The 24,956-nt window shown below is 52.0% G+C and overlaps 1 protein-coding gene across 7 annotated transcripts in view; it reads left to right on the top strand.

The window, feature by feature from the left end:
* The window catches only part of DAB2IP (DAB2 interacting protein), a 148,736-nt gene that overhangs the window by 116,134 nt on the left and 7,646 nt on the right, over positions 1 to 24,956 (top strand). For 6 of the 7 annotated variants that reach the window (XM_030507478.1, XM_030507480.1, XM_030507481.1 and 3 more), the window contains 8 exons: positions 6,930 to 7,074; positions 9,320 to 9,464; positions 13,360 to 13,596; positions 15,092 to 15,293; positions 15,491 to 15,669; positions 17,231 to 18,104; positions 20,848 to 21,000; positions 24,357 to 24,559. In XM_030507478.1, the coding sequence (XP_030363338.1) occupies positions 6,930 to 7,074; positions 9,320 to 9,464; positions 13,360 to 13,596; positions 15,092 to 15,293; positions 15,491 to 15,669; positions 17,231 to 18,104; positions 20,848 to 21,000; positions 24,357 to 24,559 (2,138 nt within the window). The remainder of the gene's footprint in view (positions 1 to 6,929; positions 7,075 to 9,319; positions 9,465 to 13,359; positions 13,597 to 15,091; positions 15,294 to 15,490; positions 15,670 to 17,230; positions 18,105 to 20,847; positions 21,001 to 24,356; positions 24,560 to 24,956) is intronic. The other variant, XM_030507479.1, reaches the window with a different exon arrangement.

Here is a 24,956-nt window from a genome sequence, read left to right on the forward strand (position 1 = left end):
CAGTGCTTGAGATCCCAGAGGCTCTACACAGGGGACATGGCAAACAGTAAACAGACTTGATGAATTTCCCCCTAAAATGGAGCTTCTGCTTTCCCTGCCTGTCATCTGCCATCAGCATTAGCAGAGGGTTTAGGGAGCTGTCAGAGCAACAGGAGTTATTGGAGCATGGGAACCAGGTGGTGCATGCTTTAGTTGGACAAGCAAAGAGAGGGAAAAGCAGCAGAAAGGTAAAATCATAGAAACACAGAACAGCCCAGGTTGGAAGGGACCTCAGAAGATCATCTGCTCCAGCCTTTTGTGGGAAAGGCAGCCTGGATGAGATTAGCTAGCACCCTGTCCAGTTGTATCTTGAAAGCCTCCAGTGATGGGGACCCCCCATGTCCCTGGGGAGGTCTTTCCAGTGATTGATTGTTCTAAATGTATACAATTTCTTTCTAATGTCAAGATTATATCCAGCCTCCGCTGGGTGAGGAGCACCCTTGGGGCAGCCCCCCCCTTCCAGGCTCTGTCCTCCTGGGACCTCTGAAGCTGGAGGTGGGTTCTGCATCCCTGTGCCTTGCCAAGAGCTGTTCCAACCACCTCTTGAGAGCTCTCCCCTGCCCTGAAGAGTGCAGACGTGGCACTGGGCAACCACCAATTTATTTTGCTGATAAAGGGGGTTTTGTTGATCTTGGCTGCTGTAGCTGATGCTAAAGCACCAATTAACAGTTGGCCTGAGAAACAAGTGTCCAGTAGATTATCTGTGAAGACTCGTTAGCAGCTAATTGCTCGTGCAGTGTTTCAGGCCCTGCTTTCCTGTAGTGATTTGCTGTAAATACAGTGTAATCCCTTGATGAGGCAGGGCCATGGGGTCTGTGTGTCCACCCAGAGCCACGCTGCAGGAGCTGTGTGCAGGAGAGGGCTGATGTGGTGCTGTGCGGGTGATGCCACGTGCAGAGCACGTAGAGCTGCAGCAGGAGGGGGACAAGGGCTGTAACTGAATTTTCTCTTAAATATCTACTTCTTCTGGGCTTCACAGCTGTATCACAATAGATTAAAAGGTGGAGAATGAAAGCAGAGTGTCCTCTCTGGAGTCAGAGTCCATGCTTCCTTTGATCCCTGTTTGGGAAAGGGAAGAGCTTCATCCCTGCAGTGCTGTGTGAGGGTTTGGTGTGCATCGGGGTGTGCCTGGAACCCTCTGAGCAGGCAGTAAGGAAGGGGAAAAGCATTTTGATGAAGAGGTAGGAGTGTAGATGGTCTGGCTGAGGGAGCTGCCCCAGCCCTCTGGGAACTCTGACACACATCCAGCACTACACCAGCTCCCTCAGTCACTCACAGGTTGCTCACTGTCTCTTTTTATGGCAAGTATGGGTGGGAAGAGGCAAGAGGGACATGAGTTTGTGGCTCAACACACAGATGCAGGCTCTCAGCATTGCTCCTTGACTCATTACATGATTCCATCTCCCCAGTGAGAGCACTGATAAGTGTTACCTGTAAGGGCGTGGAGATGCCTGACTATTTCCATGTGTTTTGCAACCCACAGACCAAAGACACAAAGTCATAACTTCAAGTATTTCTCTTGCCATGCCTGGTGTTACTGGGAGTGCTCACCCCTGCCATTAGCATGGCTTGATGTGGCCCCTGTGATGTGGTTGCGGCTGCATCGTTCCCAAAGCGAGACTGATCAGATGCTTCCAGAATATTTCCCATGCTTAGATTTGTTTCAGGGCTGTCTTACAGCTTTTGGAGCTCAGTTCATGACCATAAATATCTAAAAAAAACCCTCTTGTCCAAATGGTTGGTAGCTCAAACCCAGCATTAGACAAAGCTCTAACGAACCAGCTGCTCACTTGAAATAAATATTTATCATCTTGTGAATGGAGTGAAGAATAAACATGTGTCCCTGTTTGTTTATGCTGCAAGGATTAGCTTCAGCTAAGCAGATGTAGTGACTCCTTCCGTGGAGTTGGGTCAGAGCACTGGGAAAGTGCACAGGGAAGCACGGATGCTGCACACATTCAGCCATAGATGAGCCTGGCAGCAGCCAGATCATTTTCCTCATGGAGTTTCTCTCTGATAATGTTTTATAGCAGCTATAGTTGAACTAATAAGGCTTTAATCAGCTTTATGAGGACCCCCCCAGTTTTTACCCCTCTGTTGGGGTGGTGAGCAGTTTCTGAGCCTCCTGTGTGGGATCCAGCCCCTCTGCCCTCATGGGGAGGTTGGTGGTCACTCGGTGCGTTATTATTACATCCCTTAGCTTTTCTTACTGCCGTGAGCAAGGCGATGGACACAGATTCCTCTGTGCTCACCCTCACATTGCCACTTCACCTCCTTTCCCAAGGAGAATTAGAAAATCCAGAAGTGTTGAGGGTGGGCTCCAGCACTCACAGGGGGAACGTCACTACATTTCCTAGCAGAGAAGGGTCCAGTGCAGATCCTCATAGGAACTGTGGGAGTCAGGAGTCAATGTCTGGCAGTGGGGGTCCTTGGTTTCACATCCTGTGTCCAGAACCCAGTCCCTGCCCTCTGCTGCTCTCCTTGCACATCAAGTGTTGTGTTTCTCTGCCACTGCAGCACTGACACACGTAGGTTTGTCTTGACACTCGTCCACCTATAACCTACAGCCCTACTAACCCCTGGTGTTTTTCACCTTTGCATAAAAGCGCAGCTGGACTCTGGGCTAGTCTTTGAAATTAGCAGTAATCTTATTAGCTTTATCAATTCAATCCTCTTAAGGTTAAGTCAGTCCTCTTAATCAGGCTGTGATGTGGAGAACCTTATTATTTCAAAGTCAATCTGCCCATCAGTCAGTTGCAGTATTGGGAACCATCAGCTCCAGCCCTGGGGTTGTGTCCCCTAAGCAGCGTGTGCAGGGCCGTGGGTCTTACCAGCTCCATCACACCCCACATGCTCCATTATGGATGTATCCAGAGGGGCTGGAGGACCTTCCCCAGCACAGCGAGGTGCAGGCTCCTTCCTGGGTGCACGGGATAGTCCTGCAAGACTTGTGCTGCTTGTTGGCTCCCTTTGCCTTGGAAACGCTCCTGCTCCCACCGGAGCCGGGCCAGGCACCCAGCTGGCTCCATCCCTGTGCCTCCTGGGCTCAGGAGCTGGAGGGGGCTGGTATCGCCCAGTGACAGCCCCCCCAGGTACAGGGACTGGGGTAGATGTTGCAGACAGACCCCTCACCAGGGTGGGCTTCCTTGGCACTGGCAAGTGCAAGCACTGGAAGTTTGAAGCGCTGGGGGGTGTGCAGGGTTGAGGGGTGCTGGAGGCTGAGCTGTGAGCTATTGAGCAGATGCGTGACTGGATTAACTTTCTTTGCTCTGGCTTTGTCCCCTCTGAAGAAGCTTTTTCTTCCCATTTTTTGTGTTGGAGCAATGCAATTAGTCCGCTTCCTTGGCCCCATTGATGTGGGCAATGAAGGATCCTGTTCCTGAGCAGGTGTTGGTTTTTCTTTTGGTGGACTTCACTTTTCAATGAGCCTTTTCCAGTCGAGGCCACCCCCAGGGCAGCAGCTTCCAACAGCCGCCTGCCGGGACCACACGTGGGCTGTGGTGTGCTTGTTTCCAGGGCAGGTTGCTCCAAGCCCCTGTGTCCAACCTGGCCACGGATGGGGCAGCCACAGCTCCTCTGCTGCAGGGACCAGGCTGCCACTCCTGTGTGTGTTTCTGGAGGGCTGGAGGAACTGCCTTAGCACAGCACATGCTGCTGAGGGTTCATGCCTCGTTGGTTGAAAAGTGCTGGGAACCAGTGTGCTGGGTTTATTTATTTGTGAATTGCTCTTCTTGGAAGAGTTGGAAGGGTTGGAATTGGGTGATCTGTAAGATCCCTTCCAACCCAAACTGTTCTATGATTCTTTATCAGCATATGGACAGTGACTGAAGTTGCGCAGGTTCAGCTGTGTCCAGTCTGAAGCAAATACCCTTAAAAACACCATGGGAACAAGCCTGCAGAGCACTTCCACAGCCCTTAATTTTTACTGTAAGACCTTTTTCTTCCCCTCTCAACTCCCATGTAATGAAATAAAGCATCTTATTTTCTTCCATTGCCAGGGGCCCTAACTGAAAACAACCCCCTGCTGATCTCTGCTGCTCAGAAACAGGGAGTTTTATTGGCTTTAGTTATTGCATTTTATTCAGAGCCTTGTATGTGGGTGAGTGAGGCCCCCGGAGGGATTCGACAAGTATTTGCATTCCATTTGTGTGTTCCGAGTGCTGGCTGCTGGCGTACTTCAGGCAGAGATACCAGACGTGTGATCCAGAGCCGATGTGGCTTTTTTGTGCAGAGGGAAGGCAGGATCTGGAAGATGGCCCTGGGACAGGAATTGCAGGATGTCATGGGAACTGACCCATGGAGGAGGCTCCTTTCCCGCAGCAAACAGAGCTCCGCTGGGCTGCCCAGAGGCAGAGGAACTCACTCAAGGACATTGGCTGTGGGTATTTTGATCCTTGATGCATCCCTGGGTCATAGCCTGGCAAGATGCCTCCTGCAGCCTGGGGAGGCTGGACCTGCTGGGGATGCTGAGCAGGCCTTGCCTGCAGGATGCTGTTGGGTGTCCTGGCTCTCCTCTCCATCCCCCTGTCAGTTACAAGGCCACATCCCACCACATTAAGTCCCAGCTTTGGGTGTTGTGCCATAATGGAGCATTTTGGGATTTCAGCAGCTTTCCTTCCCACTTTGGAGACAAGAGGTTGTTTCTCAGCTGTCAAGCTGCAGGTGCTCCATAGTGGATAACGACCACAGCAGAGGTTTCAGAGCAACCTTTTCTGGCTGTGTGCTGAGTCCCACAGTGGAGTTTTGCCTCATTTTAATTTCTAGTGGATTCTAGATCAGCAAAAATCATTAAAATTGACATTATCAGTGGCTAAAACTTGTCCTCTGGGTTTCCACCACTCAGCAGTCCTGGCTCCAGTTGGGGTGTGCATCACAGCTTGGACCAGCATCCCGCGGCTGCCAGTCCTTGGCCAGCAATAGAGGGGAAAGCAAACCCTTGGCTAAGAGAAGCTGTAAAACTCAGTTATTCCTGAGATAATTAGTATGTTGGGAAAGTGACAAGAAAGAGAATCGAGCAAAGCCAAGGTCAGTGGCTGCTAATTAAGAATCAGCACCTTGTGTTAGCCTGAGCTGTGGCTTGGAATTGAAACGTACCCCGGGAGAGACCCAGGAAGATAAAGGTGATGGAGTTACCCAGATAGCAGCTAGTGGGAATTGAGCAGGGGTTTAAAGTTTCATTCCAGCCTGGCTGATAAAAGGGGCTAAATGAGAGAAAATAGTGGGGGAAGGCACGTGCTTTGCTTCCAGGAGGGATTTTTTTGCCTCTGCAGCTGCAGGAGCATTGCAGACATAGCAGGATCTCAGGAAGGGCAAAGAAATAATGGAAATTACTTCTTTTTTTAACCAACGCTCCTTTGGCTCTTTTTGAGGCTCTCTGGGAAGGTCAGGGCAGTGTGTTGGTCCCAGTCTTGTGGGAAAGTGGGAGACATGGGGCCATTGGGTGCTGTTTGAACCTTGATTAAGCTCTCAGTGCGGAGATGATCATATGAAGAATGAAATGGAGCTAAGTGCCTCTCTTGCAAATCTCCCAGCCAGCTGGCAGGGAATGGGACCTGAGTGTCCCCTCTCCCAAGCCTGGGTTGGAGCAGGCTGGGTCATGGCCAAGGTGCTTGGGGGGTTCTGGGAGCTGCGTTTTGGGAATGGCAAGGACAGGACCTGGGTCTCTGCGTGACAGCTCTGGGATGCTCCTGGTACCCCTGCCAGGAACAGCTTACCTCTGGTACGGTCGTGACAGATGAAGGAGAATTTCTTAGTGAAAGGTTATTACCAAGCAGATTATTTTGTTCTGGAGGAAGGCAATTTAAAAAAAGGTGCCCTTGGTTGTGGAATTGAATGTGTATGTCAACATTTCTCTGTCTCCTGCATGGGGAAACAGTGAGAGGTTTAATGCATCTGATTTACACGGTGCCTGTTCCCCTTCGTCCAGGTGAATGGTGCAGGGTGGGAGGAGATGGACCTTTCTAGCAGCCAGCACAGCGAGGAGCTGGGCAGGAGCCCAGAGCTGCTTTTCCCATTAGCAGTGCAGTGAACAGAAGCTGAATATATATTAGCATTAAGATCTGCATGGCATTTCTCCTGCATTAACACTGGCTACAGCACACTAAATACCACACCACGCAGTGGATTCTCAGCAGAATGCACGGGGTCCTGTGTGGTGCTCTCTGATGAGTTAATGCTGCTGCTGAGGCAGACCTGGAGCTCAGGCTGAAGGGCTGGTTTTAGTTTAGGTTTTATAATTCAGCAGCCTGGCTGAAAATCACATGGGATTTGGTTGTGTGTGCATCAGGCCCCAAATCTGTGCTGTAGCAATGCTGTTTATTTCCATGAGTACTAAGGAAATGGGACATTTGAGTATCTTGATGCATATTACAGGCTTGATTCTCAGTCATTAACTGTGGGGCACAGCTTGTGACATCCGAGCATGCCCTTGGTTTGCAACCAGTCAGTTAGACATCAAATACAGCCACATTTAACAGCGAACATAATGTTTCACCCACAAAATGGGAACTAGATGATGTTAAGGTCCTTTCCAACTTTGAGCATCCTAAAATATGAGGCTGATACAAGACACGGCTGGAAACCAGCACTGATGGAAAGGCAAATGTGGTGCAGGTCTGGAATGAATCATTTTTTGGGATCATTTTTGAATGGCTTTTTGTGGTGCAAAAATTGTGTCTCTCCAGAGATTTATTTTTTCTCTCTGCAACGTGAGGTTGGAGAAACAGGAGGGACGTGGGGCTGGGAGTAGCTCAGCGTGGACACCCAGGATCACCCGCAGCACCTCGGCTCTCTCCTGTGCCTCACAAAGCTGAGAGGAGGGGAGGCTGCCTGCTCTGCTGAACAAAGCGTGTGTCAGTGCGTGGTGACCCACCATGGGCTTTGCTTTCCAGGATTTCTTGACTGACCTGATGATGTCTGAAGTTGATCGCTGTGGTGAGAATGAGCATCTCATTTTCAGGGAGAACACACTGGCCACCAAAGCAATCGAAGAATACCTGAAGCTGGTGGGGCAGAAATACTTGCAAGATGCCTTAGGTATGTACAGAGCATTGGCAAGTCCTCCTCTAGGCTGCAGGGTGCTCTGCGTGGTGGAGCCCTGATACCTGTCAGAGGGTTTTTCTGGTCCAAGCCAGGGGCACAGCCATGACGCAGTGGGCAGCTCTTTGCTCCCAGGTGAAGGTCACCACTGAGTTAGTGCTTCAGTCTGCTTTCAAAGGACATAAATTGATATGTGAAGGCATTATGCTGCCTTCCACATGTTCTGTCTCGGCACTGTCAGTGTCACAGCAGCTGATTGAACCCTTCCTCTGATGCCACCCCCCGACCTGAGACATTCCCTCAGTTCCTTGCAGCGCTGGAGAGTCAGATGAAATCTCCCAAGTTTCAGTGATGAGAGAGTCGTGTCTCAGATCACGCTGGGAACAGCCCTCCTGGTGGTTGGTTTTTAAGTGCTGGCGATGTTTATGGCTCCAAAAATATTTCTCTTGATGCAAATGAAAATAATTAGAGCTTCTGCTTCTGGGCAGGTCAGGAAGGAATTGCTGTGTTGCTGTTTGCAGCCAGCATAGCATGAGGATGGGGAGAGGCTGCCTTTGAAGCATGATGTCTGAGCCTCAGCCGAAGGCAGCTAGATTAGATCCACATCTTAGCAGTAGGATGAGCAGAGCTTCCATTGAAGTGTTGATTTTTCGGTGTGTTGGGTTCCTACTAGTGGATTTGTGTAATTTTAGCAAGGAGCAGAGAAGCGTAAATACTTTATTAAGATAATAGTAATAATGATAGTGTTGGGAAGGGGAGATCGTGGAGTCGAACCAACACATAGCCCATAAGAATAGGGAAAGGAATAGTATTTATTTCTGCCTTGTAATGCTTTCTCGTTGAAGGCAAGTCTGTAAGTAGATTACCTCATACAGTTTCTAAAAAGCCCGGGGATTAATGAAGGCAGAGAGTGCTGAAACATTCCCCTTTCAGGGCTCGATGCAAATGCTGCCAAGCCCACTCCAGCTAACGCAGGTGGAGCCTGGGCTCGTGCTCGCTGGTCGGGGCACTGATTCTGTGTAAGACCTTTTATCAGTGAAGTGATTCATCTGTGTGTCACCAGGTAACACAATACGGCACAAGGTAACACAATGAAGGATAGTGCTTTCCTTTAAACCACGAAGCACAAGCAAGTAATAGGGCCGGATGATAACAGCAGGCATCACCGGCAGGCGAGCAGAGAGGCTCCAGAGCTCCCTGGCAGAGCTGAAAATACATTGGAGAGGCTCTCCGGTGTGTAATTAAAATCTGTTTTGGCAATACGGGAGGAATGCAGACTAGAGTGAGCCAAAACCAGGAGTATGGGAAAATCTAAGATGGTCAGGAATGAGAAGATGAGCAAACCAACTGGAATTAGGAGATGAACAAACCAACTTCAATTTGAAGAAAACCAAAGCAAACCCTTCTCCAGAACATCACCTGGCTCTGCAGATCCCTTAGACACTGCCTCCTAATCCCCATTATCCCATCCCCAGCCACCACTGTGTGCTAACTGGGGTGCGTGACTGCCACCCCAAGCTGGACACCAAGCAGTGGGAACATCCTCAGCCTGGGCAGCAGGGAGCTGTCACTCAGGGTGAAGGTGGCACGAGAGTGAGGAGCTCCAGAGCAGACCCCCTGTGTGAGGAGCAGCCAGGCACAAACAGGAGTGCAGGGAAGCTCAGAGACATATTTTAATTCAATTTTGTGTGATGTTCAGTTCAAAATAAACCGAGTAAATGGTTCCTTTCCTTTAATTACCCATTTCTCCTGTGAATCACGCCAGCTCGTCCGTGCCAGGGCACAGGCTGCAGTAACAGCCATCCTACAAATAATTACAGAAGTTGCCAGCATACTTCCTACTGGATTTGCCCAAGGGAGCGTCTCTGGAACTGGTGTAATGGGGGGTCAGGGCGGTCTGAGGAAGCGGGTGTTTTGGCAGCTCAGTTCTGATGCAATAGCCCATAGCCACAGAGGCAGAGCTGCCAGCTGGGCAAGAGGGATGGAATGTCCTCGATGGGAATATGGGTGCCTTTCTGCAGGGTGCTCCTGGGTCTGCTTGTTGATCCTGAGAGCCGGCAGGGGCACAGCCTGCCCTGGGAGCCACCACCAGCTCTTGTACCCACTTCAGGCAGTGTGATGGGTGTAGGGTAAGTGATGGGATGCAGGGTAACTACTGGGGTCCTGGTGCTTGTGAACAGAGTTGCTTGCAGGCTTCACCTCTCACGTCTCCAAAGCCCATCACCAACTGTCTGTTTTACAGGGGAATTTATCAAGGCACTGTATGAATCAGATGAGAATTGCGAGGTGGATCCCAGTAAGTGTTCATCTTCAGACCTTCCTGAACATCAGAGCAACCTGAAAATGTGCTGTGAGCTGGCCTTCTGCAAGATCATCAACTCCTATTGGTCAGTATCCTGTGAGCATCACTCCCCTCCTCATGCCCTTGGCTAGCACAGAGGTGATGCAGCTGCAAGGACAGGGTGGCAGCAGTCCATCCCCAGGCTGTTAATACCCATCCCTTAGCTGTGCTGATGGGCAGCTTGTCAGAGAGCTTTGGGGAGAGAGCTGCAGGGCCCTGCCCACGTCCTGCAGTGCATAAGGGATCAGGAGCAAGGGGGAGGATGGTCCAGGGGGTGAGACAGCAGCTCCTGCTCAAACAGAGTTTGGAGCATCTGCTCTGGGAGTGCAGCAGCCTCACTGAGTCTCCATCAGGCTTGTTTTCAGTGGGTGCTGAAGGGTTACTGGTGCACAGGCACGGGGAGAGGGCAGTGGAGTCAAGCAATGTGAAATGCCTTTGCTAATGTGACCAGTTCAGAGAGGGACTTGATGCCAACTGTGTGTGAAAGTCTGGACTAAAGGGCAGAAATGCATGGCCTGGGTCTCCTATCTGTGCAGTGATTCAGTCTGGATCAGACTGATGGACTCTGCCTGTCTCAGATGAAGTTCTGAAATCCTCCCTGCCGCACAGCACAGGGAGCTTTGGTTGAGGCAGATGTTCTCTTGTTGCAGAGTGCTGGAGCCCAGGAGGATGCTGCTGTTCCTCCTGGGTTGCTCTTTGGCTCAGCATCCTGCATTCCTCTGGATTAACCCCTCTGTCTCCCAGCCCCGGGGTGCTTGCTGAGGCGGAGGTGAGGAGCCTGTTGCCTCCTTGGCCCAAGGCCTGGTATGCAGTTTGAGGCATTTCCTAGTTGTTTGTTCTCAGGGTAAAGGTTCTTGCAACTAGTTGGGGCAGGGCTGAATATGCAAAATTGATTGGAGTAAGGTAGTTGTATCCTGTTGTTGTGGAGGAGGCTGTCAGGCTCCTGGTGTGACCTGCTGCTCAGCCCTGGGAATGGGAGCCAGGAGTCTGGGGGTTTGTTAGAGATTCTGTCTGCAAAGGTGACCTGAAAGGGGAAGAAATGGGTTTGTGACTCTCTTTACTTGGAGAAATAAAAAGATTTGCTTCCTGCTGCCTCCTAACATACCTGGCCCGTGTGAGAGAATGATCCGTTTGTCTTACTGCTGGGTTTGCAGTCTTCCTGCTTCAGAGTCCGGGCTTAGTTTGTATTAATGTGTTTAGTAGCAACACTGTTGTTGCAAAACATCAACTCAGGATAATATTGGAGGAAGGAATTCTTTGATAATAAGGATTTCTCATTTTCTCTCCTACCCCAGCTGTTGTATTGAGGTCTGAAAGCTCATGATATACAATCTCCCAGGATTGTGTGTTCCCTCCTGCACGCCCAGGAAAGGAATTGCTTTTCCTGATCCTGTTCAGGAAGAGAACAAGCAGCAGGAGGCTCATTCAGACAAATAAGCAAAGGGCAGATTTCTTTACCTTATCCTGGGCTGATTAATAACTGACTCAGGAATGGTGTTTACCTGCTCTCCCAGGAGGGATTCACTGCTTTTGGCCACCAGTGGATTACAATTGTTTGAATGAATGTCTTCTAAAAATACCCAAAAGTATCCTGCACTAAAAGGTCACTCCAAAAATAGGCTGGAGAAGTGACCTAAGGAGAGTCAGGAATGCACGGGAAGTTTGTTCCTCCAGTCCTGCCTTTCCAAGGAAGGCTGGAGCAGCTGCTCTGAGTGGTTCCCCCTCGCTCCTTTGTGCTCAACGGTTCTTAGGGATTAATTGGGCTGATGAGTGTTCAGGATTGGCCAAGGTATCCTGAGAGCTAACGATCCTGCTTTAAATAGAGTGCCAGAGTGTGCATGCTCATCTGCAGAGAGAGCCAGAGAGAGGAAAGAGGTTTACAATAACTGAAAATTGTTATAATTATGACATAATTTGGACATCTGGGAAGTTTCAGTGTAAGCAGAATTGCAGCATGTGGGAGCTCAGCACTGGGAAGTTGGGTGATGAATTACGGGCCCGTTTGTCACGCGGGGCTGGTAACTGAACTCCATCCGCTGTGACACAGTTGGAGGTTTGTGGTCTCCATCACTGGAGAGCAGAGCTCAGGGGCTGCGTGCAGCCGGTGCGTGCATTGCGAGGGGTTGCTTCCCAGTGACTGTACAACCTGTCCTGATCAGTCAAGCCTTAAATTGCTTAAAGGATTCTCCTGTTTCTGGGCAAATACCATGAAGTAGAAGGGCTTTGTCCAATTGTGTGGATCAAATCAAAGACAGAGGAGAATTTATCCAGCCAAAGACGCTGGCTAATGTTATTTATAAAGCACAGGGTAAAGGCTCATGGATGTGAAAGCATGAAGTTAACACAGAGCAGAAGCTGAGCGCAATGGAAGCGTTTCCAAGTGCTTCCATGGAGTGTCACCACCCGTGTCAGGTCGGATTGAAACCTGGAAACCTGGGGCGCAGCTGCATGGGCCTCTTCATGTGTGGTGGGGTGCCCTGCCTGGAATTAACAGCAGCAGCCCCAGACCTGGGGGTCTGCAGCCGAAATGAGGGGTGAGGGCTCTGCCCACTGAGCATGGATGCTGCTGGCTCAGAGGAGAGCTGCGGAGCCAGAGGCCACAGCCGTTGGGCTGCAGGGTGCCCACAAACCCCACAGGTCCTGCTCTCTGCAGTGAGGCCAGGAGCAGCCACTTGGGTGCGATGAAGTGAGTGTCCCTAACCCTGGGAAGCAGAGGCCGGAGGACAGGGAGCGCTGGCAGCAGCAGGAGTGTCCTTGTACTGGTCTGGAGGCCTGGCAGTGCTGTGTTTTGGAGCCTCCCAGCTGGCTCTTGCTGCTGCTGGACAGTGGATGGTGTCTCTGGCCATGCAACTCCCAAGATTTTCCCTTCTGCAGTCAGTCCGGGCAGGCCAGTGAGAACCAAGCTGATAGTGTCTTGCTTTTCCCAGATAGTCCATGCACCAAAACTGGGAAACCATCCTTCGAAATGGCTGTTTGTTAAGGACATTTATAGTCTAAAATGGAGTCTGACCCCTCTTTCTGTACCATCCAGCTCTGGTTTTGAAGCAGAGGCTGAAGTTGCTGGCAGGGGCAGCCTCCGGTGGGTGGGGAGCTGTGCACCAGGGACCCAGGGGACCAAGGGCAGTGCAGTGGGACCCACTGCCAGGCTGCTCCCAGCAGTGGGAGTATCCAGCTGAATAAATAACACATGCTGGGAACAGGATAAGGTGGGAGCAGGGAGCTGGGGAGGGCTGGACAGAAACAGGCAGCAAGTTCTCCAGCGATAAGGGCTGCTGCAGCTACCGACTGCTGGGCCCAGGGGAATTCTGGTATCCAGGAAAGCCAGGCTGAGGTCTGTGCAGCTACAAGGCTGGAGGAACTCCAGTGGGGCTCCACATTTGTACTAGTCACAGTAGGATTTGATCCATGTGCTTGAACAGGAGTATTACAACCTGCACAGCTGCGCTCGTGACCCTGGTGCTGTGGGTGTTCCTACCGAGGGGGTCCCTGCTGCTGTGTTTGTTCAGGAGACACTCTCCCCCTTAGTGGCTGAGCTTCCCCCAGTTCAGAGCACCCTGAGACACAGCCAACTGGCTGCTTTGCACAGGTTGTTTCATATCTCCATCCTCCTGGTTGTCCAGGGTTTTAGCACCCCGCACAACCAGACAGTGTTCATTAGTCTGATGAAAGCTGCTTCTCCTACAACGTTATGGAGCAGCTTTGCTTTGTCCTGTGTGGTTTGAGTGTCCTGAGGGACACTCAGCAAAAAACAAGGGCAGGGCTGTGACTGGTGTGGGTAGTGGTGCTGCTGTGGATCAGCAGGGTGAGAGGGCTCTACCGCTGTATGGGTCTGGGTGTCGTACCCCACAGCTGATACACACCATATATAGTTACTGCTGAGTGGCAGTTTGAGCGCCCTGTCCTTGAACCTGCCATCCCTGCATGTCCTCCTGTCGTTTCAGTGTCTTCCCAAGGGAGCTCAAAGAAGTTTTTGCCTCATGGAGACAAGAATGCAGCAACCGCGGCCGCCCGGACATCAGCGAGCGGCTGATCAGTGCCTCCCTGTTCCTGCGGTTCCTGTGCCCGGCCATCATGTCCCCGTCCCTCTTCAGCCTCCTGCAGGAGTACCCGGATGACCGCACTGCACGCACTTTGACCCTCATTGCCAAGGTCACCCAGAACCTCGCCAACTTCGCCAAGTAAGCCGGGAGCCGGAGTGGGAGCGGGCAGGAGGCGCCGGGTGCGCGGCCCCACGCTGCCTGCTCCTTGCCTCGATGGAAGGGGCCTGTTTGTTTCCTGTTGGCTTGTCCCCCCACGTCTCTCTGGGACTCATTCCCTCACTGTCGGGTCAGGGAGATCACTGAAGTTTCCAAAACAGGACGTGTTTTGTGAGCAGGAAAACAAGCTGTTCTGAGCACACAGAGGAGCCGGCGGGGTGGCAGCAGGGATGCCCTGGCACAGGCAGGCAGGTTGTCCCAGCATGGCATGGCTGGCCTCTCGGAGGCACCAGCAAGACCAGAACCCCAACAGAGCTGGTCTTTCCCCCCTGTAAGCTCTAGGACTCTCCCTGCTATTCACATGCAGTTGTCTGAACTGGGAGGGTATGAAAGGAGAAGGGGACACTATCAGTTTCTGACTAAACCCATTGGTTTGGTGGAAACAAAGCGAGAGATTTCTGAAAATCTTTCCACTGGCTGCAGCTCTGAGCTTCTTACCCTGAGCGCTGATAACAAAATGATGAGTTTTCTGAAACATGAATGGACAGTTTCTGTCTAAAGCTTCTTAGATTTGGAATCCAGCTTAGTACACACGCTCGCAGTCAGGAGTGTGCAGGCATGCAGACGCAGATGGAAGATGTACAAGTGTGTTACACTTAATGACAGCAATTCTCTGCATTCCTGAGCAATCCCTAACTAAAGGGTTTTCAGATTCTCAGCACTTTGCAGGAAAGACTCTTTTAACTAAGCTGACATTAGTCAGTCCAAAGTGATGGAGCTGAGCTGTGCCGCAGCTGGCACTCAGCCGAGCCTCGGGATCGCTGGCACTGGCACAGCACCAACTGCTGCTGGTACAGTTGAACTACGAGACCCTCCCTGTTGTGCTCTAATTAAGACACGTAACCAAGAGGGAGGTCTGGGGGGGTGCTCGGGGGCAGAGGAGGTTGCAGGAAGCCGGAGGGGACACGTGGGCTGGCCCAGCTGCAGGTATAGCTCTCCAGGGTGATCCTAGAGCCGTTGTGCTGGGGTTAGCTCCAGTGCTTGTGGAAGAGCAGGGAGAGTGCAGGATTCCTACCACCATCATGGGCTTCAGTCAGTTGATGGCGCTTGGTACTATGATTTATTTCCAGTGACAGGTCCTATTTCTGGAGGCTGTGCCCTGACCCAGCAGTAAGATAAACACCATTACCACCAACAGCTTTGTTTCTCTTGCTTTCACCTTTATTTCTGCTGTGGAGATCCCACGCTGACGAGGATATATCTGGGTTAGGCTGGACTTAATTTTGGTTTCATGATCAGTGAGGTGTACCAGGTGCCTGCTTAGCAACCCAGGGATCCCAAAGGCTTTGAAGAGTTCAGATGACAGAGTTTTCTGGCAGGGGTTCTGGCATCCTCACCTGTGTGTGTACCTACCCGTTCTGTTGACTGTACCTCTGTTTACAGGATTTAACTGAAATCCCTGTTGCTGTCTTGATAGGTTTGGCAGCAAAGAGGAATACATGTCCTTTATGAATCAGTTCCTGGAACACGAATGGACTAACATGCAGAGATTTCTCCTGGAGATTTCCAATCCCGAAACCATCTCAAACACTGCTGGCTTTGAAGGCTACATTGACCTGGGCCGGGAACTGTCCACTTTGCACTCGCTACTCTGGGAAGTCATTTCTCAACTGGAGCAGGTATCCAGGGGGATTGCAGGGGCAGGCCTTGGTTTCTATAGCTATATGTGCTGGGACACCCCATAGCCTCTGCGGTGGGGTAAATGATGGAGAAAATGAATGTTGTATATTAAATGTGATTCACTGAAGAGATTGTCCAGCAAAGACCAGCGAAACCACAAGATGTTGGTAGTAATTCTGCTCTCTTTCCTGCCCAGGGCACTGCAACGAAGCTTGGGCCTCTGCCTCGGATCCTGAGGGATGTCAACTCGGCACTCAGTAACCCGGCCTGCGTGCAGGTCTCGGTCACGGCCGATCACACCGCGTCCACACCCAGTGCTGGCAACAGCATCTCTGCGGGGCTCCAGAAAATGGTGATAGAGAATGACTTATCTGGGTAAGAGCATGAAGGGCCTGGCCACAGACCAGGGAAATGCTGAATATTCATCCACTGCCAAAACCTGAGCACCTGCAGGGACAGGCAGGGCAGGGTGTAGTGTGGAGGTGTCTGATCCGTTGGCTGGGCGTTCCGATCACAGGACTGATACTGGCTGTAGTTCAGCTCTGAATCTAGACAGAGCACTGGGCAGGAGTGCAAGGACACGGCTCCGTGCTGGGTCCCTTGAGAGCCAAAGCTGGGATGTGGTCTGGGAAATAAGAACTTGGTGGTTCCGGTCTCAGCTGTGGCTGTAGAAGCAGAATGTTCATCCTTTGAGCACATGAGGGCTTGTCTGCACTAACCTCGAAGTGATCGGTGTTGCCATTAAGTTCACTGGGTCACTGGGTATATACAAGATCTAGAAGGTTTGCCTCACCCATCTTTGTAAGACATAGGGTATGTGCTGAATTCACTGAGATCCAAACCTGGACACTTCTTTAACAGTTACCAAGCTGTAGAGGCCTGACAGAGACATTCCAGTCTACTCTGTCTAGTTTTCATAATACTGGGTGTTTTTAATGATGAGCAGTGATTCACAGACACAGTCACCTAACATACGTTCTGGGCTCATTATGTAGGGAGTTTCATTCGTGGGGAAGATGACTGTTGCAAACCTGTAATGTTTCTGTTTGTGGAAAATGAAATGGAACCCACACAAATTAAAAGACTGAGCTAGTAAAATAGTTTGTAAGTGGAAACTACATAATATTTAACAGTTTAATTAGGAATGAAAGACAGCAATGGCACTGGACTGGCTCTAATCAGAGCTTTCATCTCTAATGCTTCCCAGCGTGAGGTGCAATTATTTCAGCCTAATGCTATGGAGGATCTCTGACAATATGCTTTCACCCAAATACTTGCTTACAGTGCACCATCTTTGATCAGTGTATATTCGCATTAAGCTACTGCAAAGCTCTTTCTTCCTATCCCCAAGAAAATCAATATTGCATGAATGTATGTTGCAGCAGGAGGTCTGGGTGGATAACCTCAGTTGCTGGGCTGTAGCTCTGCTGTTAGAGCTCTCTCTCTGATCCTTGGAGGCCTGGTGTGGATCAGGCTCCCGTGGTGTTCCATGCGCTATGATTTGGCCAGTGTGCCCTCAGGAGCTGACTGCCCGGGTACAGAGCAGGGCGCATGAGAGCAGCACAGATACAGCCAGCTGGAAGCAGAAGGGGTGACTGGTACATGATGATGAGCAGGTCCAGCCGGGGAGGCAGAGCTGGGGATGCATCCTGCACAGCGCAGCGCTCCCCACGCATACACACACCCTTGGCTCCCCTGCCTGCTCCTGCCTGCTCCTGCCTGCTCCCGCGGGGCTGCCCAGGGCTCCCCTGTCCCCCTGCTCCCCCTGCACTGTCCCCGCACCCCCGGGGCTGGGTTGTGGCCCTGTCCCACACAGCTGTGCCACGCTGATTTCTTCTGAGTGATTTCGGTTTTTCCTGCTCCGGTGCAGCATTCACAACTCTTCTTTTTTGTTTTGTTTTCCTTTCCTCTTCCTTATGCACTGACCTCCCCGCAGTCTGATAGATTTCACACGGTTACCATCTCCAACCCCTGAAAACAAGGACTTGTTTTTTGTCACAAGGTCTGCTGGGGCCCAGCCCTCGCCTGCCCGAAGCTCCAGTTACTCAGAGGCCAATGAGCCCGACGTGCAGATGTCTAATGGCAGCAAGAGTTTGTCCATGGTGGACTTGCAGGACAATCGGCTCTTGGACAGTGGGGCCAACGCGCCCGGCACGGCTGACTCCCTCAATGACAGTCAGTCATCCCTGGGGCAGTTGCAGGGCGTATGGACCACACGGACTCAGCAGAACAGCGTCACGGGCATGGCCACGGTGCGCCGGGTGGGCCAGACCCCGACCACGCCGAGCGGCGAGAGCGTGCCAGGCCGGCCGCAGCTCCTGGCGCCGCTCTCCTTCCAGAACCCCGTGTACCAGATGGCGGCGGGGCTGCCGCTGTCCCCGCGCGGCCTGGGCGACTCGGGCTCCGAGTGCCACAGCTCGCTCAGCTCCCACAGCAACAGCGAGGAGCTGACGGCCAACAAGCACGGCTTCGCCGCGCCCGCCGCCAGCGAGGACTTCGCGCGCCGCACCGGGGAGCTGGCCCGCCGGCAGCTCTCGCTGACCGAGAAGGGCGGGCAGCCCACGGTGCCGCGGCAGAACAGCGCGGGGCCGCAGCGCCGGATAGACCAGCCCCCGCCGCCGCCGCCACCCGCCGCCCGCGGCCGCACGCCGCCCTCCCTGCTGAGCACCGTCCAGTACCAGCGGCCCTCCAGCGGCACCATCATGTCCTCCTCGCCCGACTGGCCCGGCAGCGGTGCCCGCCTCCGGCAGCAGTCCTCCTCCTCCAAGGGTGACAGCCCGGAGATGAAGCAGCGCACGATGCACAAGCAGGTGAGTGTGGGGCTGTACGAGCTCTGGATGATGAAGGGGTCAGGTAGGGTCAGAGCATGGACTTGGAGAAGAGGGTGGCCAGTGGGGATTGCTGCAATGGGAGGGGATGTCGCTGTGGTTCTTGAGTTACCGCATCAGTGCCAGCCCCCTGGTGGCATTGCATGTGGGAGGTACCTTGGCTCTTGCACCCAGCTTGGCCTGAGACAGAGGATGGGGACACAGATCGGTGTTCGATCCCTTTGTTCCTCTGTTGCGTGGCACGTTGGCGTGTGACTGCCACAGGGCAGTAGGTGGCAGAGACATGAGGGCAGCGGCAGCTGTGCCTCTGTCCTGCGCTACCATCTCGTCACTGCTTTGCCTCTCCATGCCCAGGCTCTCATCCCATGCCATAGTCAACCGCGCGCCATCTCCCAGACTTGGACCAGGCCCTAATCTCTTGTAACTAAGAGTGTCCCTGCTGCTGCTCCTGTCCCAGCGAAGCCAGAGCACTCCTGGACATTCCTGTTTCTTTGCTCTGTGAGACCCTCCTGTAAATCCATCTGGGGAGATGAGAGAGCAGGAAGGAAGGAGTGTGCTCCCCACCGAGAGTGATGCTCCTACTCTGCAGTGATTCAGGTCTCACACCACATGCTGGTCTGCACAGAAACAAATTCACTATTCATGGTGCTCAAACAACAAGCAGTAGGTCACAGACCCAGGGCCCCCTGGTATTCCTGGCATGGATAAATTGTTTTTCTAGGACTCATTTATTCATTCTACATTTCAGAAGTAACCCTATAGAAAACTAACCCAGTAGGGCCTCTCAGTGCCTAAAGCAAGAGTGCCACAAACCCAGAGGATGTGGACAACCGGCAAGAGCTCACTGCATCTCAGCCCAGACACAGTATTAAGGCACCACTTCATCAGCATGGTATTGGAAGAGGAACAGAGTTGGTGTAACTGCTTCTCCTTCACACGGCAGCCGTGGAGGCCTTTGGCAGTGGTGCCCATTCAAGGCTGTTCTGTCAGCCCCATCTGGAGCTGCTCGGTGCACACGGTATCGATTCATAAGCACTGACATTAGCAAGCCTGCTGTGTAGCAGCATTTGTGTGATGGGGATCAATACTCATTAGGGACAGAGGGCACAGAGCTCTGCCAGCACAGCCCGTTTGGGAGCAGACAGCAGTGAACTGTGGGTGACCTTCAGGAAGCTCTGGCCAAGCTGTGTTTGCAGATCTCTCCTCCACCCGCCCCTCTGGTCCTCTCAGAGTTTGTTTCACGACCTGAAGTCCTCAGAGTGCCTCTCCATACTTAGATATTAGCACCATCTGTAAACCATAATGAAACTGCTTGCTCATAGTTGGTGGTGTTAAATGCTGTTTGAGAACAAAGGAATCCCATTTGGTGGCCATTTTAGAAGTCCATGAACCTCGTTCCTGGCAGCCAGAAGAGCCTCCTCTGCTTCCGAAGCTCATCTGCTGAACTGAGTTCAAACTGTCGTAGAGATCCTATGTCCTTTTTCACTCCTTCAGAGAAGGAAGAGGCAGAAGGACCCGTGCAGAGTGAGCTGAGCTCTCATTGACATCCTTTATCAGTGCCTTTACACTGCTGGCATGAAGTCGGGTGGCCACTGCTCCTTGGAGCCACAGATTCTGAGCAGCCACCACAGATGCAGTGCCCGAGCTGGAGATGCAAGAAAAGGCAGAAAGGTGAGGATTTACAGCAGGGGATTTCATGAGCCGAGTCTGGAACTTCCGATTTGGAATTGTGGAGGTAGAAGACGACGTGGGAAAGCCTCCACCCCCAGTGAGGTGATGAAACCAGTCCCCACTGCTCCTGAGGACAGAACCTCCTGTTCTGCTGCTTGCTGGTGACTGGGTTTCTCCACTGTCCAGAGCTTTGAAAGAAGAGAAAGACCCCAACATTTCTGACTGATTAACTTGAATTCCCTTGACCAAGTCATCCAGATCCTTTGCATTCATCCAAGAAGCTGTTTGCTGTGGTTTATAGTGAGCCAGGATGGAGCAGAAATAGCTGGACATTCATTTCCTCAGCCTTGTTATGTGGTTGGAAAATATTCAGGCAATGCCGTTTGCAGTCCCTGCCCAGACTAGCACTAAACAGCAGCCGTGGCTGTAGCTCACTGACCATGGAACTGCTCCTTGAGCTGCCACATGAACAAACCTAGACATGCACTACCAAGATGTGGAGCTTTTAGAGCTCTCCAGCATCATAAGTGTAGTCTCAACCAGGAAGAACCCTTTCTGTTCCAAAAAGGCACCTGAATGACCAGAAGTAGCATCTCAGTTTGCACATCTGGTTTTATCTGTATGGGATCTCCACAGCAAGCAGAAAGACAGCTCAGGAGAAGAGGCTGAAGAGTGAAATCTCTGCTTGTGGAGTGACTACACTGCATCAAGCCACTCTTTTTCCCTCGGCACCTTCTCAGGTCATGTCCTTCAGAGATGACAGGACCTGCTCAGAAACCTGGGCCCTTCTAGAGGACCCCACTGCAGCACCTTGTCCTACGCCTGTTCTGTGGGGTGGCACAGGGAAGAATTTGGCCCATCAAAGGCTGTTTGACCTAAAACGATGTGCGGATACAGACCAGGAGTTGTTCCTCCCCGACCGCCCTGGTAGCTCAGGTTGTTGGTTGCTGTTGGAGCAACATGGGAGAGGGCTTGGAAGGAAATTCTCTCTCCAGCTTCATGACCATTTCTGTTACAGGTTTTTCTTTTGTTATGGTTGTATGTTTCATTGTAGGCCCCTTCTCCTGTGAACCCCAATGCCCTGGACCGCACTGCTGCTTGGCTTTTGAATATGAACATGCAGTTTTTAGAAGATGAAAGCATTGACCCAGATTCCAAGCACAGGGATAAGCTCAGGAATAAGGACGAGCTCAGCCAAGCAGAAAAGGTAAAACCTGATTGGATTGAAACAAGTGTCTAAATAGAGAGAGGATTTCCTTGAATGTCTTTGATCTGAGCAGCCTGGGGACAGGGTGGGCTGTGTGGCAGGTCCCTGCCCAGGAGAGGGGTGTCAGGTCGTTCTCTGCCCTGCTCAGCCTCACAGAGCACTTCTGGGGAAGGTTTGGGAGGTTTTCGCACACTCAGTGACTGGAATTAGCCTCTGATAAAGCAGGAGCCAGGAAACAAGTGCTGGTGCTGCTCTGCAACAGACTCTGGAGCCAGCCAGTGCCTGTTAATTCCCCCATTCCTGTTCCCCCCATCTGCAGGGGAGGAAAGCTTAGAAAGTGAGTTAAACGCACCTGTAAAAGAGGTGAGAACAGGATAGAGGCAGCCTCACGACAGGGACACAACAGGCACATGTAGCAAGAAGCAGTTTCCATGTCAGAATAGAACTGTGAGCAGATTCTGGTCTCAGAGACAGCGCTGGGGCCTGGGGTGACTTTAGTGGTGCAGTGACACTGCCCTGAGCTCACGGCTGTGTCACATAGAGCCTGGGGCTCTGTCAGGGGTCAGTTCTAGAGTATTCAGTCGGAGCCCACAGTCCCTGTGCTGCCTCCCCCCGTTGTGGGACAAGCCTAGGGTGGGATAAGCAGGGAAGGGACAGAGTAGGCCTGGCCAGGGTGAAGAAGGAGGGTTAGAAATAAGGAGTCAGGAGCTGAGAAGATCCCATCTTTGCTGGTGGCTGCTTCTGCAAGGTGCTTCCTCACAGCCTGGCGCTGCCGGGACCTGCAGTTGGGCACTGTTGGCATTTGGGATGTTTCCTCAATGTGCTTCTCTTCTGTCAGCCGCATGTCACCGCCCGGTGCCACAGAACTGAGACATCCCCTCCCTCAACCTCCTTCCTGTTCTTCCAGCACAGACGTGTTTCTGTTCGTGTTAAATCCCCTTCCTGCTCTCGTTCTGCTGTGCTGCGTCACTTTGGGACTGCCACCTGGTAACTTTAAGGGGGATTCCAAAGGCAGGTACCATAGGGACCAGCAGCTCCAGCTGCCCCTTGGAGAACATGGCAAAGTTTTGTGACAGTTCAGCCCATTTCTCACTGGCTTTCTACTCCTTGGGTATTCTTGTAAATACAGACACGCTCTGATCAGGCAGCAGCTGACCCAGGTACGCTGTTAGCAGACTCTGTTCGCAGAGGTAGAGAAATCTTAGCTACCACCTAAGCACAGACACCCACAGGCACAAATCATTGTCAGACTGGTGCATCAGGCACTGGGTTGTTGCTGCATTTAGTCATTGAAGGGTTTCTTACAGAGGTTTGAGTCTTCAATAGGGATGACAGGGGCAGGCTTTGGATCCAGAGTGAGGTGAAATGCTGAAAGACCACACGCTAAGACGCGTGTGTTGGCCTCCTCCTGCTCCCCCCGGGGTGGGTGCCGGGCGCTGTCACTGATCCCTTTCCTGTGGAACGGGCTCATCTGTTACAAGGGGGCACTCACAGGTCCTGCTGTCCCCCGGGACAATGCCAGGTTCACCCCGTGCTGTGCAGGGAGAAGCTTTGCCAGCCCAGGCCCTGCCTGAGGCGGACGATGGTGGGGTTACAAACAGGGTATTGCAGCAAACCTGTCCCTGTCCTGAGCTGAGCAGGAGCCCCCGCACCCCAGGAGCCTTCTGTCTCATTCCCATGCAGCATCTTTTGTTACTTTGCTGTCACATCAGTCACTGACATTAAAGATCACCATTAGCATAATCTCTCTCCCCATTACTATAAGACGTGAATGGTAACGGAGAATGAGACAAGTGTTCTAGAGACAGGAGCGACTCCTTCGGTCTCTGAGGCCTCTCCTGCTATCATTTGAGCTCACTTACGCTGGTCCTATTTTAAGGCTAGGGTAGGTATTTAATCTTTCCTGTTCAAGCAGCTCCCCTCTGTCTGACTTTAGTGCTTCTGTGCCACTGTATGGGCGTTCGTGTTCCCTCATCGCTCCAGGTTACATGTGCAGACTGTGTCGTTCCGGTGCCGCAGTAAAAGCTTTGCTAAAGGAGGATCAGAGTGATGTGTTGTGCCTGTCCCTGCCCAGGCAGGAGCTCAGCCAGGCTCGAATGCTTTGGCAGGTCAGGAAGACCGTCAGCATCATAAATTTTCAATCCTTGGGAGTTAAAGCTCCTTCTGCTGTCAGTGGAGTGATATTAGGACAGCAACATGGATTGACATGGGCTGGTCTGGCTCCCCTTCACTGGGACACAACCATGTCCATCATTTGGGTGCTTACACGGGTGGCACTGGCCAAAGGGGGAGGCTGTATTTTCAGCTGGCCAATTCAAGACATATTTAAGTGCATTTCTATCAGCTCATGAACAACATGTGTAGCTTTGTAACAGACTTCATGACTCAGATGAAGTCTTTTCCCATATCTGACTCTTTAACAGCAGCTTGTCACATTAGCAGCAGCATGTTCATTATCCTGAGGTTGCACCAGCTGAGGGATGGGGGTTTTTAAGACTATTTCCAAAGCTAACTCTTCTAAATTGAAGTGTTTGTGTTAGGTTGGGGTTTTTTTAAGCTACACTGAATTTTCCTTTAGCAAAGCAACTTGCACTGACTGCTCTGCTGCTGCAGGAGCTGAACCAGCTCGACTGAGTTAAAACGCTCTTCATTTTTTAATTGCTTTATGTGATTCTTCTGCTGCTGATTTTTAGCTTCATCTGAATGAACAGAACAACTGTGGGATCTTGGCTTCATGCAGCAGCTCTTCTCGGGTTGAATCCTGGTTTGACATCTGATTGTGTTTAACATGCTGGGCCCCAAAATGCAGTGGTGCTCATTGCCCTGCTCAGGACAGTGAGCTGCCCTCACTTTGATGAAGGGTGGACACTTTGTGCCAAAACAGCAGAGCCTCCTGCACTAACAGCTCGTGCTTGGCTTCTGCCATGTCCAGAGCACCCACATTTATTGCTGTAGGCTGAAGAGCTCATGTGTAAACCCAAAATCCCACCAGTGCAGCTCCTCCTGCCTGTGTTTGGCGCTGTGCCGTTAGCGTGAGGACGGTGCCGGCTGCGTTTGCCTCTCGCTCGCTCTAACCTGCATCCCCCATGTGAAATGCCAGACTCTGCTAACAACCCATTCTCTGAACCTGGCAGTGACCTGCCCGCCAGCGGACGCGGCGTCGCTCCTAGCGCAGTGTGGAGAAGACTGAAGAGGAGGTGTCGGCAAGCAGGGTTATCCCACACGGGTTTGCAGCTAGTCCTGTGCAAGGAGAGGGGCATAAGGGGGCGATGGGGAAACCCTGGCAAGGGCAAAGCGCGACTCAGTAACATGCCACGTGTGTTTTCTCCTCCTGTGTCTGTCCTTGCGTGCTGTAGTACCAGCAGGACCTAGTGGTGCTGCAGGACAAGCTGCGCATTTCCAACAAGAAGCTGGAGGAATACGAGACTCGCTTCAAGTGCCAGGAGGAGACAACGCAGAAGCTGATGCTGGAATACCAGGCCAGGCTGGAGGAGAGCGAGGAGCGGCTCCGCAGACAGCAGGAGGATAAGGAGATCCAGATGAAGGGCATCATCAGCAGGTACAGGGGAGATGGGAGTGCTGAGGTGACAGTAATGCAGGCAGCCTGGCTGGCATTGGAGCTCAGGAGGGTCAGGGGTCTTTGGAGGTGCAGCAGGTTTCCCATGTGGGTTTTACAGCATTTATTCACTTCCTGCCCTTCTGGGTTACAGCTCCCAGGGGCAGTTTAAAGCCCCGACTCTTCGGGTCGTCCTCCCCCATCAGTGTTACCTGGACAAGGAAAACTCTGACATCTCTCTGATTCACAAAGGCAAAACTTCCCAAGGGGAGCGCTGGAAGCCTGCCCCAGTTCCCAGAGGATCTGACAGGTTTGCTCCTCTGTCCAGTGAGCAATAGATGTGACGCTCAAAATGTTCTTTTCCTGGTGTTTAGCTAAAGATCTCATCACCATCCCATTA

The sequence above is a fragment of the Strigops habroptila genome, chromosome 15 (genome assembly GCF_004027225.2).
Source record: "Strigops habroptila isolate Jane chromosome 15, bStrHab1.2.pri, whole genome shotgun sequence".
In the NCBI taxonomy this organism is placed as follows: domain Eukaryota; kingdom Metazoa; phylum Chordata; class Aves; order Psittaciformes; family Psittacidae; genus Strigops; species Strigops habroptila.